Source organism: Musca domestica, unplaced genomic scaffold, assembly GCF_030504385.1.
Source record: "Musca domestica strain aabys unplaced genomic scaffold, Musca_domestica.polishedcontigs.V.1.1 29, whole genome shotgun sequence".
In the NCBI taxonomy this organism is placed as follows: domain Eukaryota; kingdom Metazoa; phylum Arthropoda; class Insecta; order Diptera; family Muscidae; genus Musca; species Musca domestica.
Genome location: NW_026712296.1, coordinates 1276968 through 1295567, shown reverse-complemented (window position 1 = coordinate 1295567; position 18600 = coordinate 1276968). Strand labels below are relative to the sequence as shown.

Sequence of the window (18600 nt, the reverse complement as noted above, 5' to 3'; positions counted from 1 at the left end):
GCCTATGCAGGTCCACGTCGTCATATGGACCCTAATTAACGGCTGCATTCGGTATTTTTAAGATTTTAATAGAATTTTTAACGGATTTTTTCCCATAGAAGAGGAAAAGGTCTTCTCAAAGATCGGCTCGGCCGAACTTACACCTTTTTTTACTTGTTAAAATCTAAATTCTATATTATACATTTTGAATTATTTTTCTTTTTTTATTAAAAAAATATATTTTGTATACATTTCATAAATTTTTACACATATTTTTACACACAAATAAAAATTATTTTTATATATATTTTATTTTATAACTATACACATAAACGTTTACGCAACTTAAATAGTTTATAAATTAATAACAGTCAAGGGCATAACACTTGCATATCCTATTACGAATTTGTTACATTTGTCACTTGTCACATTTAAATTAACTTACATCGTAAATGTAAATCAGCAAGAAAGACGGCAGTTACACACAGACAGACAGATAGCTAGCTAGCTAATCTTCAAAAGAAGACTGCGAAGAGAAGAGGAAGTATACTCAGAACTTAAATCTAATTGTTTAAAAATTTGTCTCAATATAACACACAAGCAATCATTGCGATGATAAGTCCCCGATATACATATGGTAGAATATGAAGAAGCAGCAGCAGAAGAGGAGATACTAGAATTGATGCATTGAGTTGTGATAGTCCGGCCGATTGTATCGATGGTTGGGTGTTCTACTCGAGAATTGGGAAATAGTATCATCACCCGGTGGGGCAACCAACAGAATTGGTTGTAGATTGAGATTCTTCCTTGAACCCGCTAAACTAACGCCATCTGTGATGTAACTGTTGTTGATTTCACCTGTTGGGGGTAAAAGGGAAGTGTTTTAATTTAATACATAATCAAATTAGTGGAAATTTTTTAATTACCCTTAAACAGAGAATTTTGATACATTGGATCTGGTTGCAGGCGCACATGTCTGGTGGCCAATATAAAAGCTAATGTTGCCAGCACCACACCATCAATGCAACCAATAATGGCCAGAGGATAGGCCCATCGGATGCCACACAGTCCAAGTTCAAATCGATTGGCATCGGGTCCGCATACCTTGCGGAAATCATCGGAATTCCAACCGAAGGGAAAAGCACCACAGGCAACAATCATGCACAAAGCTGCAAATTAAAAAAAACATTTAATTGTTAAATATATTAATTTTTTTTTCAATAAATAAAACGAATGAAAATTTCTATACCATCTAAAGTTCTACGGGAAGGTCCATAAGGACTTCTCATAAAAGACCAAAAAATATTCTCATAGAAGCTCAACAGGTCTTTTCATAGAAGAGCACGAGGTCTTCTCACTAGAAGAGCAAAAGGTCTTCTCACTAGAAGAGCAGAAGGTCTTCTCACTAGAAGAGCAGAAGGTCTTCTCACTAGAAGAACAGAAGGTCTTCTCGTAGAAGAGAAGAAGGTCTTCTCACAGAAGACGAGAAAGTCTTTTCACAGAAGACGAGAAGGTCTTCTCATAGAAGACGAGATGGTCTTCTCTTAAAAGACGAGAAGGTCTTCTCACAGAAGATGAGAGGGTCTTCTCACTAGAAGAGCAGAAGGTCTTCTCACGAGAAGAGCAGAAGGTCTTCTCACGAGAAGAGCAGAAGGTCTTCTCACGAGAAGAGCAGAAGGTCTTCTCACGAGAAGAGCAGAAGGTCTTCTCACGAGAAGAGCAGAAGGTCTTCTCACTAGAAGAGCAGAAGAAGGTCTTCTCACTAGAAGAGCAGAAGAAGGTCTTCTCACTAGGAGAGCAGAAGAAGGTCTTCTCACTAGAAGAGCAGAAGAAGGTCTTCTCGTAGAAGAGCAGAAGGTATTATCGTAGAAGACCAGAAGGTCTTCTCATGGAAGACCAGAAGGTCTTCTGGTTGAAGATCAGAAGAATGTCTTCTCGTGGAAGACCAGAAGGTCTTCTGGTAGAAGATCAGAAGAAGGTCTTCTGGTAGAAGATCAGAAGAAGGTCTTCTCGTAGAAGAGCAGAAGGTTTTCCCGTGGAGCAGAAGGTTTTCGTGTTGAATCTCAAAAGATCTTCTCAGAAAAGAGTAGAAGACCTCTTCACGAAGAGTTGAAGATTATCTCCGAGAGAATGGAAGATCTTCTCAGAGAAAAGTAGAAGATATTTTCCGGGAGAAATAGAATATAGTATCGTAAAAGATTAGGAGATTTTCTCGGAAAATGTTAGGAGATCTTCTTATATTAGGAGATCAGAACTTATCGTAGAAGATCTACTCTGAGTAGATTAGAATATTTTCTGTGAGCAGAGTAGAAGATTTGTTCAAAGAAAAATGAAGACGAGAATGTATTCTCATAGGTGACTGGAATTACCAAAGGTCCAAAAAGTCTTCTTATACAAAACTGAAGTCCATTGAAGATGAAAGTAATCTCATGCTATTGATCTTCTCAGAGAAGAGTGGTATACTGCTCTGGAAAGAGTAGATCATCTCTGAGAAAAAATGGAAGATATTCACAGGGAGCAAAATAGAGAAAAGAGAAAATAGAGAGAATTTACTTATCGTAGTAAATTAGTAGATTTTTGTCTCAGAACGCTAAAAAATATTCCCTGCAGACCCCTTTTCAGAAGGGTTTCTTTTAAAAGCTAATACAGCACAACATGCTTATTGCTCCATTTGACATATTTTCAAGTTTTACAATATCAACAAGCTTTCTTGTTAATTATTTACAATGACATGTTTCGCCAAAATTCTGTGGAAACGCCAAGTAAGTGACCATAATGTAAAAAAGCAGCAAAATTGCTACAATCAGCAAATGTTGATTCTTTTGCCAACAACAAAAATGCTGAAGTCAAAAGTTAATGTCATTTTGTAACCCAATTTAATGACCCTATTTTTTCAGGTCTTCTTCATATCTACCTAATTTTCACTTCCGTCATAAAAACACAGTAGCTCCAATAAATATGGGTCTTGTGGTTACAAAGAAACAGAAGTCTAAGTCACAATTAATTCAATCAATCAATTGAAATGGATCTATGCAAAACAAAATACATTCACAATTTTGATTTTCAATATTATTCCAGCAAGTAACGGTACAAACTGTCTGCATCAACACACATACACACACTCACACCCAACATACCTGATATGATTTGCAACCAACCGCAAATGTGAAAGACTCGTGTCGATTTCATGAAAATTACAAATATTAGGAAACATATCGTCAATAAGGCCAGAGCAACGGCAGCAGCCATAAATAGGGTGGCCAACTGGAAAAACGGTGAAAAGACGAAATTGAATTTATTTAGCAATCGATAAATGTGGGTGTAAAACACGAAGAGGACTTACTTGAAATGAAAATGTTGGCACTTGTAGAATATTCTCCCACTTTCGTTTGCAGTTATCGAAGATCTCGTCTTTTTGACACATCTGCCACAGACCTATGCGACCGGCACTCTCATTGTCGGGGTCACCAATCCATTCTGAAAGAATAAAACAATGATTAGAAAATGTTTTAAAATGTCCAATACTAAGGGACTATTAATACATTTATGTGAATGGACATAAGTCGGACAGGCCGACACTGTTGAACTAAAACGAAATTTTACTTTCTGCACAAATTCGAAAAGAACGTCAGACGAACGGACTGACATCGCTAGATCGACTCCAAATCTCCCTAAAACGAATTTGGTTCAAAGAGATCTAGGGTCTAAAACCGTTATTTCGATGAGGCACGTTTTGACCGTATCAAATGACATATACCCTCTCTAGCCAAATGGCTGAGGGTATAAAAAATAAATTTTCGCCACCAGCATATCTACATCTCAGAAACCAACAGTGACCTCAATTTTAAATATCAGAATTCTATATATTTCTCAACACCAAACGGCGCATTTTGTCGCATTTTGCACTTCTCTTATGTTTATAGTACACATTTCCGAAACCACCTCCAAATCACAAACTCACAACCTCAACAGGACATCTATAGCAAATTTCAGAATTTCAACTCTATCAATTTACCTAATACCAAATTTAGTACTATTCAGTACTTTTCGTACAATTATAGTGCACATTTTCAAAACCACCTCCATATCTCAAATCAGATACCAACAACGACCCCTTCACCCAATACTCAATTTAGTACCATTTAGCACTTTTCGTACAAATATAGTACACATTTCCGAAACAACCTTCTAATCAGCCTCAGATAAAAACAATAACATCTATATCGAATTTCAGGATTTGAACTCTATCCCTTTACCCAATATCCAATTTAGTACCCCTTAGTACTTTTTGTACAATTATAGTACACATTTGCAAAACCACCTCCCAGATACCAGCAGAAACCTCAATATTAAATTTGAGGATACCAGCCATATTCCTTCACCCAAATTGAATACCATTTGATACTAATCATACAAATATTGGACACATTTCCAAACCACCGCCAAATGTCTATTCCATATACCAAGGTAGACCTCAATTTCAAATTTCGGGATTCCAACTTCATCCAATACCCAATTTGGTACACCTTAATACCTTTCGGACAATTATAGTACACATTTTCGAAATCATCTCCAAATCTCAAACGCAGATACCATTAATAATAATCTAAGTATAAAATTTCGGGATTTCAGTTTTATTCCTTTACCCAATACCAAGTTTAGTACTTTTCGTACACATATGGTACCCATTTCCAAAACCACCAAAAGATACCAAAACAGACCTCAATATCTAATTCGGGGTTTCCAGCACTATTCCTTATCATAATTTTAAATTCAGTACCACATATTACTCTATGGATAATTACAGGGTGAGATGAAAAAACTGCAACCAACTTCAGACTGCTAATGCACTCTTCCACTCGTGAATAAATCTTTTGTGTCACGTACCATCGCCTGTTACCGTGATACTAGTAGCGTAGCCCCACGTCAAGGAAGTGGACGGACGAAAACAGCAACATCAGCAGAAATGGTTCGAAAAGTAAAGAAGCTACTTGAAACCTGCGTCGCAGTCGCAGGTGTCGAAAAATGACTCGTGAGCTGAAAATATCGCAATATTCCATTCGGCAAATATTGAAAAATGAGCTCGGGGTAAAGCCATTGAAATTCCAAAAAGTGCAAGAACTTACACGAAATGAACATGTTTACTTGCCACAGAGGTCAGCTGAAAATGTGCACCTTCGGTCGGACATCAGAACTCAAGCGCCGGCCATGATGATGGTGTGGGCGGCCATAACAGCCGATGGTCGCTCTCCGCTCGTATTAATCGACCGTGGCATCAGAATAAATGCCGAATATTATCGTGAAAATATTGTGGAGGGCGTATTAAAGCCTTAGGCACGCAAACATTTTGGCCACAGACCTTGGACATTCCAACAGGACTTAGCACCATCGCACGCCCCACCCAAGAATGGTTACAAAATGAGGTTCCTCGCTTCATTTCCAGTGCACAATGGTCACCAAAATCTCCGGATACCAATCCGTTGGACTATTGTATCTGGAGTATTTTGGAAAGCAAGGTTGGCACTAAAAAAATACCAAAGTATCGAACACCTCAAGCAAGCGCTTCGCCGGGAATCGCATAAAATACCGCAAAGCAACATTCGGGCAGCGTGTGGCCGTTTGGAGGCCATAATTCGTGTCAAAGGTGACGAATTGAACAAATTCAAACTTATTCTAAAATTGGATGCAATTTCCGACTTTTTTGCTTTCATTCAATAAAATTAAAAAAATAATGTAAATGACTTTGTTGCAGTTTTTTCACCCTGTATAGTACATATTTCCAAAAACTACCTCTGTTTCTAAATTCTAGAAACCAAAAGAGACCTTAATATTAAATTTGGGGATTCCAGCCCCATCACTTCTCCCAATATTAAATTTAGTAGCATTTAGGACTTTTCATGCATTTTCGAAACCACCTCCATATGGACAGGCTGCATATGAACAACGACCCACCCTAATACCAAATTTCAGATTTCAAACACTATCTGTTCACATAATACCAAATTGTTCCAAATTTAGTACTATTTACCACTTTTCTTGAACTTCTTGTAGTACACATTTCAAAACCACCTCTTTATCACAAACCTACCACCAACAGGGAACCTCTATACAAAATTTCTAAATTCCAGGTTCCTCCGTTCACCTTAAATCAAATTTTGTACCATTTAGTACAGTTCTTACCCTTAGCACACATTTCCAAAACCACCTTCATATATACTTCCCAACTTTGATTCTCATACCAAATTTCAAGTTTTAGCTCCATCCATCCACATAATACCAAATAATACTATTTTGGAAGTACAATTTTTAAATTTTTCGTAACCTTTCAGTTCGAATTTCCAAAAATCTTTTGGTACATCTCATTCCAAATTTAATTTTCCAGCTCATTCCATTTTCCAATACAAGGTATTCAATTTTTGGTACATTTTAGTACTTTTCGTGTCCTTTTGGTGCGAATTTCCTGCCTTCCGAAAAACCCAGTCTTCTTATACGACTACGCACAAAGACTCAAGATTCTTGTTTTAGCCGTTTCGCCAGTGCATTGATTCTCGATCACTCAATCAGTTATATCAACACTCTTTTATTTTATGACAAATACTTTTGTAGAATATTTGGATTTGCTAAGATCTGGTTCAAAAGGAGTTTTTAATGATATTTTGGAAAAAGGTCGAACAATCCACCCATGGTATTATATATCGCTTTAAATTTATAGCTCTACTTTCATCATCTACTGAGTGATACCTGTTTTTATTTTTAGTGTTGCCCAGTGTAACTTATACAATTACCTTCATCATGATTTGTGACATAAATGAATATCACCCCATGGCGAAGAATAGAGAATGACCCAGATAAGAGACACATAATTTCAGAAAAATAGGCATACAACCCCGATTAACGAAAAATGACAAATGATTTCCTTATTGTTTTCTGTTCAAAACCATTTATCAATTTTTCACATTTATATAAGAGTTACGTTGATATTTGAAAATTCTGTTTTCCGCAATAATCAACCAAAAAAAACAGAAGAAAAAAACAACCAGTACGCCAAATAATCCAGAAAACTGTAAAACGTGACACTTTCAAGAAATCGCTAATCATTCTCACAATTCACTCGCTTCCCAATTCACTCGCTTCAACAAAGTATTGAAAAAATTATATTTTTTCTGCGTAGATAATTGAAAAAAGAAAATCACCAACACAACTCCACACACGTACTGTATCGATCATCTACTAAACTAATACAGATAGACTTTTACCTGGTGTCACAAATGCCACAATCCCAATAATGGCATAACATATCGTAAATATGGCCCACAGTACAGCAATGGCTTTGGAGTTCCGGATGTATTTCGTCGCATAGAGATGCGTTGTGTCCACGTACTCGATCTTTGTGCCCATTTTTGGTAATGCTCCACAATTCCAATTAAACTAGAATGAGAAGAAATAAATGAGCACAAATTAAGGTTTTGCTTTTTAAAAAAAAAATGGAGACAGAAAAAAATAATCAAGAAGCTTAAGGTCATTGTTGTTGGCAAATGTTGGTAACCTGTAAGAAGCTTAATTAAGTTAAGAACTTAGAAGTCTCTTAACAATGTCGGCACTAAATACGTATTCAAGTATACAAAGTAAATATTATACAAAATCTTGTACAGAACAAGTAAATAAGTAGCTAAATTCGGTTGGTTCGAACTTTCTATACCCTCCACCATTCGGAAGGTACTTAAAAAAACTTCAACAAAAAAATCCGTCGAAAAATAACGCTCAAATAAAGATCTTTATATGGGGGCTATACGATGACGTGATGCTGGATAAGTAATTTTTTGTCATAGGCTGTAGTAACGATTCCGAACTTCATTGCCGCTAATATCATTAAAATACCGAATAAAGAGAGGTACCGTTGTATGGAGGCTATACTAAGACGTGAACCTGCATGGACAATTTTCCGTCATAGGTTACGAACCCTCAATACAAAATTTGACGCAATTCTGGTGAATAATTTCGCGAAAATCCTGGAAATACCGAATATCTTGGGGTAGCATTATATGGGTGCTATACTAAAATGTAGACCTATATAGACAATTATCTTCCAGAGGGTAAAGTACTCAGAGGGAACTCCGTGTGAAGAATTTCAGACAATTCTATTAAAAATATGACTGTAAATCTTCAAAATACGGCATCATTGTAGGGGGGCTATACGATATCGTGAACCTACATAGACAATTTTCTATCGGAGGATAAAGTGCTCACAGAGAACTCCTTGTATAGAATTTCAGGGAATTCCATTAAAAAATGACTAAAATCAAAATACCGAATATCTCGAGGTACAGTTATATGGGGGATATGCGATATCGTGGACCTAGGCTTAAGTAAAAAAACTGCAACAAAGTCAAACGCCATAATTTTTACATTTTTTTATGTTATTGAATGGAAGCAAAAAATGTCGGAAATAGCATCAAATTTTAAAAAAAGTTTAGATTTGTTCGAATTGGTCACCTTTGGCACGAATTATGGCCTTCAAACGGCCAATGAAACAGTCACACGCTGTGCCAAAATACCGCAGACCATCACACCCTCCAGAATATTTTCGCGATAATATTCGGAATTTATTCTGAGCGGAGAGCGACTATCGGCTGTTCTGGTGGCCAACAGAAGGTGCACATTTTCAGCTGACCTCTTTGTTTGTTTACAAACTGCTGGACAACGAATGTTTTCTCATCGGACAAACCCAGTTCAGCACTTTCGGCCAAGCGAAGCAACTCTTTAGCTCTTTTGAATCTATTTTCTCTCTGTTGTGGTGTAAGTTCTTGCACTTTTTGGAATTTCAATTGCTTTACCCCCAGCTTATTTTTCAATATTTGCCAAATGGAATATTGCGCATATGTTCAGCACACAAGCCATTTTTCGGCCACTGCGACACAGGTTTCGATCTAGTCGCTTTTTTACTTTTCGAACCATTTCTGCTGATGTTGCTGTTTTCTTCCGTCCACTTCCTTGAAGTCGGGCTACGCTACCAGTATCACGGCAACGAGCGATGGTACGGGACACAAAAGATTTATTCTCATTTAAATGCTGGAGTGCTCTAACGATAGCCACTTGTAGTTTTCCAGCCAAATATAAAGAAATCACACTATCACGCTTGAATTCCATCACGAATAACTTTTTTCTGGAAAATTCTCATCAAAATGCTTTTGTACGCTTGTAAACAATATAATGAGCTGTCACTGGAATAATTTTAACAGCGAGTGGCTTGGAAATGACAGCAGTCTGAAGTTGGTTGCAGTTTTTTTCATTTCTCCTTGTATGCACACGAACGAATTCATCCTGGGAGAAAATGTACCAAAGGTAATTAAAGTTCTTCCGACATTCAACATAATCAAAATTTTAGTAATAGCTTTGCTTTTGTGTTTAATATTTCTCTTGATCGATAAATCAATTTTAAATAGATATAATAAACCCTCTTAATCATGAAGAGTTTAATAGGTTGGCTCATATTCATTTAAAACCCACAAAACCTGTTATTCTTCTGGTTGGTCTGCGGACGAATCATTTATGAATTCTCTCTGTTTATTCAAAAGTTGTTAATGACTCATCAACATCGTCTGCTTGAAACTATGTTTAGTATTAAACAAAACACACAAACACACACACAAAACTGAAACTCGTTTAAAATATGATGTTTCTTCGTTTCATATATATAATATATTTAGAAGAAGAAACTTTCGTGTAATATTCAACTCTGTGTGCTAGTGCGCACAAAAACTCTCGAAAGGGAGATTCCGATTTCGTACAAATTTAATACATCGTAGTGTTACGTAATCGATCCACTTCTTCCAAAAGACTGCAGCTTTTCTTGTTCTCTTTAGAATTCTTCGTTTTAGTTCCCTTTTTGTACGATTTTTTAAAATATCACCATACATACCAAAATAGACACATATTTTCGCACACCATCCTCAACTTTAGTTTGATTTTACAACAACCAAACCTTAGTATACCCCTGAAGATTATCAGTGACTTTATAATTTTAAACCCAACAAAGTTCATATATTTTTGATCAAGGTAAAATTCTAAAGCGACTTAGCCCTGTCCGTCCTTCAGTTGTAATCATGCTAGAGTCAAAACAAATAAAGATAGGAAGCTAAAATTTTGCACCGATCTGGCTTTTGTCTGCAGGCAGATCAAGTTTCGTCCTCGCCATCGTATAGCCCCCATATATGATTTTAGCCACATTTTTAATGTAATTGTCTGAAATTTTACACAATGAGCCCCAATATAACGGTACATTCCGATATTTGGCATTTTGATAAGTTTAGCCACACTATTCAGTGGAATTGTCTGGTATTCTAACCAAGAAGATTTTCGTGACTACTTTACGCCCAGAAAAAGAATTGTCATTATAGGTCCACGATATCCCCCATATAACGGTACCTCCCGAATTCGGTATGATTTTTAGCCACATTTTTTAATAGAATTGTCTGAAATTCTATACAAGCGGTTTTTATACCCTACACCACATAGTGGTAAGGGTATTATGTCTTTGTGCATTTGTTTGTAATATGGAGGAGGAAACGAGATAGACCCATAGTTACTTTTGAGAACCTTCATAGAATCACTTTCTGAGTCGATTTATGCATGTCAGTCCGTCTGTCCGTCCGTCCGTCCGTCTGTCCATGTATTCTTGTGAACAAAATGCAGGTCGCATTTATTATCCGATTGAGATGAAATTTTCCAAGCAATATTTTTTTGGCCCAAGGACGAACCCTATTGAAATTGGTGAGAATCGGATCAAATTTAGATATAGCTCCCATATATATCTTCATCCGATTTCGGGTTAAATGTGCACCAAATATCCACTATCAGTCCAAATTACCTGAATTTTGGCACACCCAACCGAGTTCGCCCTAGAAGCAAGTATATCAAATTTGGAGAAAATCGGTTCAGATATAGCTATAGCTCCCATATATATCTTTCATCCGATTTGATCTTTAAGTCCCTCACATTCCTACTATGCACTTCACAACCGTGATATTTGGTACCAGGTATTAGATGGAGCACAGAAATAGCTGTTTTAAATTTTATCGAAATCGGTTCAGATTTGGATATAGCTCCCATATATATCTTCATCCGATTTCGGGTTAATTGGCCACCAAATGGCCAATATCAGCCCAAATGGCCCGAATTTTGGCACATGTGACCGAGATTAGCCTTAAAGCAAATACAACAAATTTGGAGAAAATCGGTTCAGAAACAGCTATAGCTCCCATATATATCTTCATCCGATTTCGGGTTAAATGTGCACCAAATGTCCACTATCAGTCCAAATTACCTGAATTTTGGCACACCCAACCTAGTTCGGCCTAGAAGCAAGTATATCAAATTTGGAGAAAATGGGTTCAGATATAGCTATAGCTCCCATATATATCTTTCATCCGATTTGGTGTTTAAGCCTCTCACATTCGTAATATGCACTCCACAAGAATGATATTTGGTACCAGATATAAGATACAGCCCAGAAATAGCTATTTGTAATTTTATCGAAATCGGTTCAAATTTGGATAAAGCTCCCATATACATATACATCCGATTTCGGGTTAATTGTGCACCAAATGACCGATATAAGTCCAAATGGACTGAATTTTAGTACATCGGACCAAATTCAGCCTAGAAGCAAGTATATCAAATTTAGTGAAAATCGGTTCAGATATAGATATAGCAACCATCCAAGTTTCATCCGATTTAGAGTTTTAGTCCCATACATTCGTAATATTCACTCTACAACCGTGATATTTGGTACCAGGTATTAGATGGAGCACAGGAATAGCTGTTTTAAATTTTTATCGAAATCGGTTCAGATTTGGATACAGCTCCCATATATATCTTCATCCGATTTCGGGTTAATTGACCACCAAATGGTCAATATCAGCCCAAATCACCAGTTTAGAAGCTAATACGTAAAATTTGGAGAAACCCGGTTCAGAGATAGCTATAGTTCGTAAAATGCACGATAGAATTAGATAGATTTTGAATTTGTACCAAATATCTCATAGAGCTCTGAAATGCCCTGTATAAACCTTTTTACGAGAGCTCTACTAAATATGCAGTGGTGTAGGGTATCATATAGTCGGCCCCGCCCGACTTTTGAGCTTTCCTTACTGGTTTTTTTTTTTTTTTTTTGAAAATTTTCAAGAAGTGCGACCCGGTCGATTCTAGCTGCTTTTTTATTTGTTAGATATAATTTTTCAAAACAAACACTACAAATTTGAGAGTAACTCTTTAAAAACAGCACAGGGCAGAGAGTCGATCAATCTTGGACCACCTCGTAACTCGTCGTCCTTCCCGTTCGGCTTTGATCACGCTGTTATCACGCATGAGTCAAAACGAATTAAGATAAAAAGCTAAACTTTTGCACAGATCAGCCTTTTGTCTGTAGGCAGGTCAAGTTCGAAGAGGGATTATATCGGTCACGATATCGTATATATTTGGATTTGTAGAAAATTCCACAAGAAGTTTCTTCTGAGTATTTTACCCCCTGGAAGGGAATCGTCCACATAGATCCACGATATAGTACAGACCCCACACAACAGTAACAACAGTATCGGTCACGATATCGTATATATTTGGATTTGCAGAAAATTCCACAAGAAGTTTCTTCTGAGTATTTTACCCCCTGGAAGAGAATCGTCCACATAGATCCACGATATACTACAGACCCCACACAACAGTAACACCCCCCCCCTCATATTCGGTATTTGAAAGATTTTTTTTATCGAAATTGCTTCAAATTTCGTATTTAAAGTTCGTAGTGGGCACTTCAGCCTATGACAAAAATGACTATGCAACGGCGTCTTCGTTTAACCCCCATATAACGATACCTCCCGAAATTCAATATTTTCATGATTTTAGCGATATTACTTAGCTGCTTTTTATATCCTCCACCTTGAAAAGGAGGGTATATTATCTTTGTCATTCCGTTTGTAACATTTTTAAATATTCGTCGTAGACCACATAAATTTATTTATATATCAGCATATATATATTTTCATAATCAGCATAAAATTCTAAGTCTATTGAAATCACGGTACAGCCCACATTATTTAACGTAGATCTTGAATATTTGGCAGAACAAATTGTATTGAATCAAAGATGGTTGGTATTGAAAACGAGATATATCGGTCCACATTGTATAACCGTATAACGGTACCAACCGATATTCCATATTTTGATGATTTTTGCGAAATTTTTCGTCGGATTTGCCTAAAAATTTATATTTACAGTTGTAATGGGTTCTTACCCCACATAAGGGTATCTACGGATATTCAGTATTTTGATAATTTCCACCACATTTTTTCTGAAGATTTGTCTGAAAATTGGTATTTGTAAGTCATAATGGGTTCTAGCTTCGGTAGCGAAACATTTTATGTAAAGATCCGCGTTTTTTTATAGCCCCAATATAACAGTACCTCCCGATATTCATAATGGATTCTAGCTCCCGTGGCAGAAGATTGAATATTTAGGTCTACGCTTTCATATAGCATATATATATCGATACCCACCGAAATTCAATATTCACATTTACCCACAAAATTTTTTTAAATTATGTATTTAAGAAGATTTGGTAGATGACAATCCATGAAGTATAAAATTGCCAGTAGAGGTTTCCGTTTTGGTATGGCCACCCATACAACGACCTCACGCATTATACGCTTTTTGGAAACACGTTTGAATTTAGATTCTTTTATATAAAAATGTTTTTTTACCCAAAGGTGAAGAGTGTAAAAAGTTGGTATCCCCTTTTGAATGACCATGCTTTAGACCCATATCGGTATCATAACCAAGGCCAAACTTATGCCTCTCAACTTACACAGTGTCCTCAGTTCCATACATATTCCATATTTAATGTGGAAATCACAATAGGTTCCCAAAAAATAATGATAGAGGTTTATAACATTGTACCCAAATATTAAAAAGAGGGCACATTGGTCCACGTTTTAGTATAGCGCCATATAAGGGTATCGACAGATTGCTTTTTACACCCAATTCACTTTTATTTAGCCGTTTGAGCTCCCTGTGTTTCGGGAACATACTTGCAAACAACGGTCCACGTCTAGATCCACATTTTGGTATGGACCCCTTATGATCGTATTTCGCCAAACTCGTTATTTTCATGATGTTAGGCAAATTTATTTATCGGAATTGTTTCAAATTTGATATTTAGAGTTCGAACCTACTCCAGGACTACCTCCAGTGACAGAAAATTCCTCATACAGGTGTACATCTTCGTATCATACATCGATACTGCCCTATATCCGTTATTTTGTTGATTTTAGACACATTGTTAAAGGGAATTATTTCAAAGTTGAAATTTGTTGTTGACAATAGGTGCTACCCTCTTTGTTTTAAATGTCATAACCCTAACTCTCATTCCCTCAGATAAGCTCTTGTACTGTGTAAATATACTATATTTTCGTACATGGCTTGCCATTGACAGTTTCATCACATCGTCGAGTTTCGATGATTAACACTTCATAATTATTATTTGTTATTCACCCAGGTATGTATGCGTGCATATAAGCATTTGAATGCCACCGATGTCAGCGTACACAAATGCTGCATTGTCATACATTTAATTATGATTTAAAATCAATGAAAGCTGTTATATCTTTTTTCATTTAATTAAATGAATAAAATTGCTTAACAAATAACATAATGATGTTGCAATTGTTGTCTTAATCACAGGATGAAAAGTTGGTGCTTATGTGAAATTTCATTAAAAAAAAAATAATAATAAATTTATAATAATATTAATAACAATGAAACAAAAAGAAAATGCGAAAAAAAAGAAACACAACAAAGATTATTGTCCCATGAATGGAGTTGGTCGGTTGGTTGGTTGGCATGAACTTTCACACAAAATGAATTCACTTTTTATGTGAACTGCTCCATTGTCTGTTTCTTTGTCAGACGTCATTCATTCATTCGTTATTAATTATGTTTTTTTTTTTGTTTATAGCTGGCGGCTTTAATTTATATCGATATCTGGCAAAAAAAAAAGCTGAGTTCGAAAACACTTTCGTTTCGGTATTATGCTGTAAGATTCGTTTATTGTTTTGCCTTTATATTTATGGTAATTTTGAAATTTGATTAATTATTTAATCATTTTTTTGGTATTAAATTAATCTGATAGTCCATAATTGCTTAATTATTTTGGATATAAGTTAAAAATAATATCAATATTTTGATTAAGGCGAAAAAGGTTTGGAACTATTTGTATATATGTATATACAGGGTGAGATGAAAAAACTGCAACCAACTTCAGACTGCTGTCACTCCAGAGCCGACAGCTGTTAAAATTATTCCAGTGACAGCTCAAGCGAACTTAATCATTTTGGTGAGAATTTTCAAAAAAAAAAATGTTATTCGTGATGAAATTCAAGCGTGATAGTGTGATTTCTTTATATTTGGCTGGAAAGCCACATGTGGCTATCGCTAGAGCACATCAGCATTTAAATGTGAATTAATCTTTTGTGTCTCGTGCCATCGCTCGTTACCGGGATCCTGGTAACCTAGCCCGACGTCAAGAAAGTGGACGGAAGAAAACAGCAACATCAGCAGATATGGTTCGAAAAGTAAAGAAGCGACTTGATCGAATCTCGCGTCGCAGTGGCCTAAAAATGGCTCGTGAGCTGAACATATCGCAATATTCCAAAATATTGAACAATGAGCTCGGGGTAAAGCCATTGGAATTCCAAAAAATGCTGGAACTTACACCGCAATAGAAAGAAAATAGACTCAAAAGAGCTAAAGAGTTGCTTCGCTTGGTCGAAAGTGGTGGACTGCCGAATTTGGTTTTCTCCGTCTCCGATGAGAAAACATTCGTTGTCCAGCAGTTTGTAAACAACCAAAATGATCGCGTTTACTTGCCAAAGAGGTCAGCTGAAAATGTACACCTTCGGTTGGACACCAGGACTCAAGCGCAGGCAATAGTGATGGTGTGGGCCGCCATAGCAGTCGATGGTAGCTCTCCGCTCGTATTAATCGACCATGGCATCAGAAAAAATGCCGAATATTATCGCGAAAATATTCTGGAGGGTGTATTAAAGCCTTGGGCATGCAAACATTTTGACCGCTGACCTTGGACATTCCAACAGGACTCAGCACCATCGCAATCAGCACGCCCACCCAAGAATAGTCACAAATAAGCTTCATTTCCAGCGTAAAATGGCCACCAAAATCTCCGGACACCAATCCGTTGGACTATTGTGTACAATTTTCCATAATTCGTGCCAAAAGTGAATAATTCGAACGAATCTAAACTAATTCTAAAATTTTATGCTATTTCCGACATTATTTGCTTTCATTCAATAAAAATGAAATGTAAAAATTATGGCATTTTTGTTTTAACATAAAAAAACAAAAATAAGTTCTGTCTATGTTTTATTTGTTCCCACAAAATATTTGAAAACTTCCCGCAATCGAAACTATCACAATTTTTTTTTTTTTTTGGATGTGATTCATTATATAATAAAATGAATGATTATATTTAGTTTAGTTCAATGTTCTATTTTAATCTTTCTATTTGTAAATCTCCCCCTCCATTAACAAAAGCAAAGAATTGTTTACTTTTCTTTTCTCCCAACATTGTTTTAACGTCAACAAAACCACATTCTTGACGAGCCGGCCACTCCCACGTTGGACAACAATAATAAAAACATTAACAGTCTCCCATAATTAAAACAAGGCCCCAATTAAAATATCTTTCACATTTTCTCTTGCAAGTACTACAACAACAATAATAATATAACAAAACAAAATAGAAGGTTTTTGACTTCTCACTACCATAATTAATTCTAAAGAAAACCGGAAGATAAAGGGTTAACTTATGGTAATAAAATTGTTAAGAACGGTTTTTATACCCTCAGCCATATGGCTAGAGAGGTTATATGTCATTTGATATGGCCAAAACGTGCCTCATCGAAATAACGGTTTTACACCCTAGGCCTCTTTGGACCAAATCCGTTTCAGGACATTTGGAGTCGATCTAGCGATGTCCGTCTGTCTGTCTGGCTGGTACTCACGATAACTCTCGAAGGGAGTATCCGATTTGGACCAAACTTTGTACATTGTAATATTATTATCAAGCTTAGATGGAGTTCGGAGATGAACAAATCGGTCCATTCCTTCTGGTACCTCCCCCACAAACGTCGAAATGTTCAAAAAAATATATTACTGAAAGAAAGAGAAAGAATAGTCCGATTTTGCTCCAAACTTTACAAATCCTAATATTTGCACCAACGCAAGGTCAGACGGGCAAATGGATAATATCGATCCATCAAGTTCCTCCCCCCAATTAACAATCCGATTCCATTCGGACTTGGTACTTTCCAATACTTCCCTCAACACAAGATCTGTAGTAAAGATGGTAGAGATCGGACCATTTCTTTTGCTACCTGCCCAACACTCAACACTCTTTAAATTTCACACATACAATCATGTTTGCTAATACAATATCTGTTGTGCAGATGCTACAGGGTGACAAGACAAAACTGCATCCAAATTCAGACTGTTGTCATTTCTAAGCCACTCGTCCGACAGCTATAAAAATTATTCCAGCGACAGCTCATTATATTGTTTACAAGTGGACAAAAGCATTTTGGTAAGAATTTTCCAGAAAAAAGTTATTCGTGATGGAATTCAAGCGTGATAGTGTGACTTCTTTATATTTGGCTGGACAACCACAAGTGGCTATCGTTAGAGCAGTCCAGCATTTAAATGTGAATATAATGTACCATCGCTCGTTACCCTGATACTGGTAGCGTAGTCCGACGACAAGGAAGTGCACGGAAGAAAACAGCAACATAAGCAGAAATGGTTCGAAAAGTAATTGATCGAAACCCTCGTCGCAGTGGCCGAAAAATGGATCGTGAGCTGAACATATCGCAATTATTGAAAAATGAACTCGGGGTAAAGCCATTGAAACCGCAACAGAAAGAAAATATACTCAAAAGAGCTAAAGAGTTGCTTCGCTTGGCCAAAAGTGGTGAACTGCCAAATTTGGTTTTCTCCGTCTCCGATGAGAAAACATTCGTTGTCCAGCAGTTTGTAAATAAAACAAAATGTTCGTGTTTACTTGCCAAAGAGGTCAGCTGAAAATGTGCACCTTCGGTTGGCCACCAGAACTCAAGAGCCGGCCATGATGATAGTGTGGGTCGCCATAACGGCCGATATTCGTTCTTCGCCGTATGAATCGACCGTGGCGTCAGATTAAATGCCGAATATTATCGCGAAAATATTCTGGAGGGTGTATTAAAGCTTTGGGCACGCAAACATTTTGGCCGCAGACCTTGGACATTCCAACAGGACTCAGCACCAACGCACCCAGCACGCGCCACCCAAGAATGGTTACAAAATGAGGTTCCTCACTTCATTTCCAGCGCACAATGGCCACCAAAATCTACGGATACCAATCCGTTGGACTATTGTGTCTGGAGTATTTTGGAAAGCAAGGTGGCACTTAAAAATACCAAAGTGTCGATCACCTCAAGCAAGCGCTTCGCCGGGAATGGGCCAAAATACCGTAGAGCAACATTCGGGAAGCGTGTGACGGTTTCATTGGCCGTTTGAAGG

General features: G+C 36.9%; 1 protein-coding gene across 3 annotated transcripts in view; it reads right to left on the bottom strand.

The window, feature by feature from the left end:
* Nucleotides 1-246: 246 nt before the first annotated feature.
* Nucleotides 247-18600, bottom strand: part of LOC101897355 (LHFPL tetraspan subfamily member 3 protein) — a 40251-nt gene continuing 21897 nt past the window's right edge. For all 3 annotated transcript variants that reach the window (XM_020037891.2, XM_005186612.4, XM_020037892.2), the window contains 5 exons: nucleotides 7236-7407; nucleotides 3323-3456; nucleotides 3117-3243; nucleotides 906-1148; nucleotides 247-837 (listed from right to left, as the gene is read on the bottom strand). In XM_020037891.2, coding sequence (XP_019893450.1) covers nucleotides 653-837; nucleotides 906-1148; nucleotides 3117-3243; nucleotides 3323-3456; nucleotides 7236-7377 — 831 coding nt within the window. In that variant the 5' untranslated portion in view covers nucleotides 7378-7407 and the 3' untranslated portion in view covers nucleotides 247-652. The remainder of the gene's footprint in view (nucleotides 838-905; nucleotides 1149-3116; nucleotides 3244-3322; nucleotides 3457-7235; nucleotides 7408-18600) is intronic.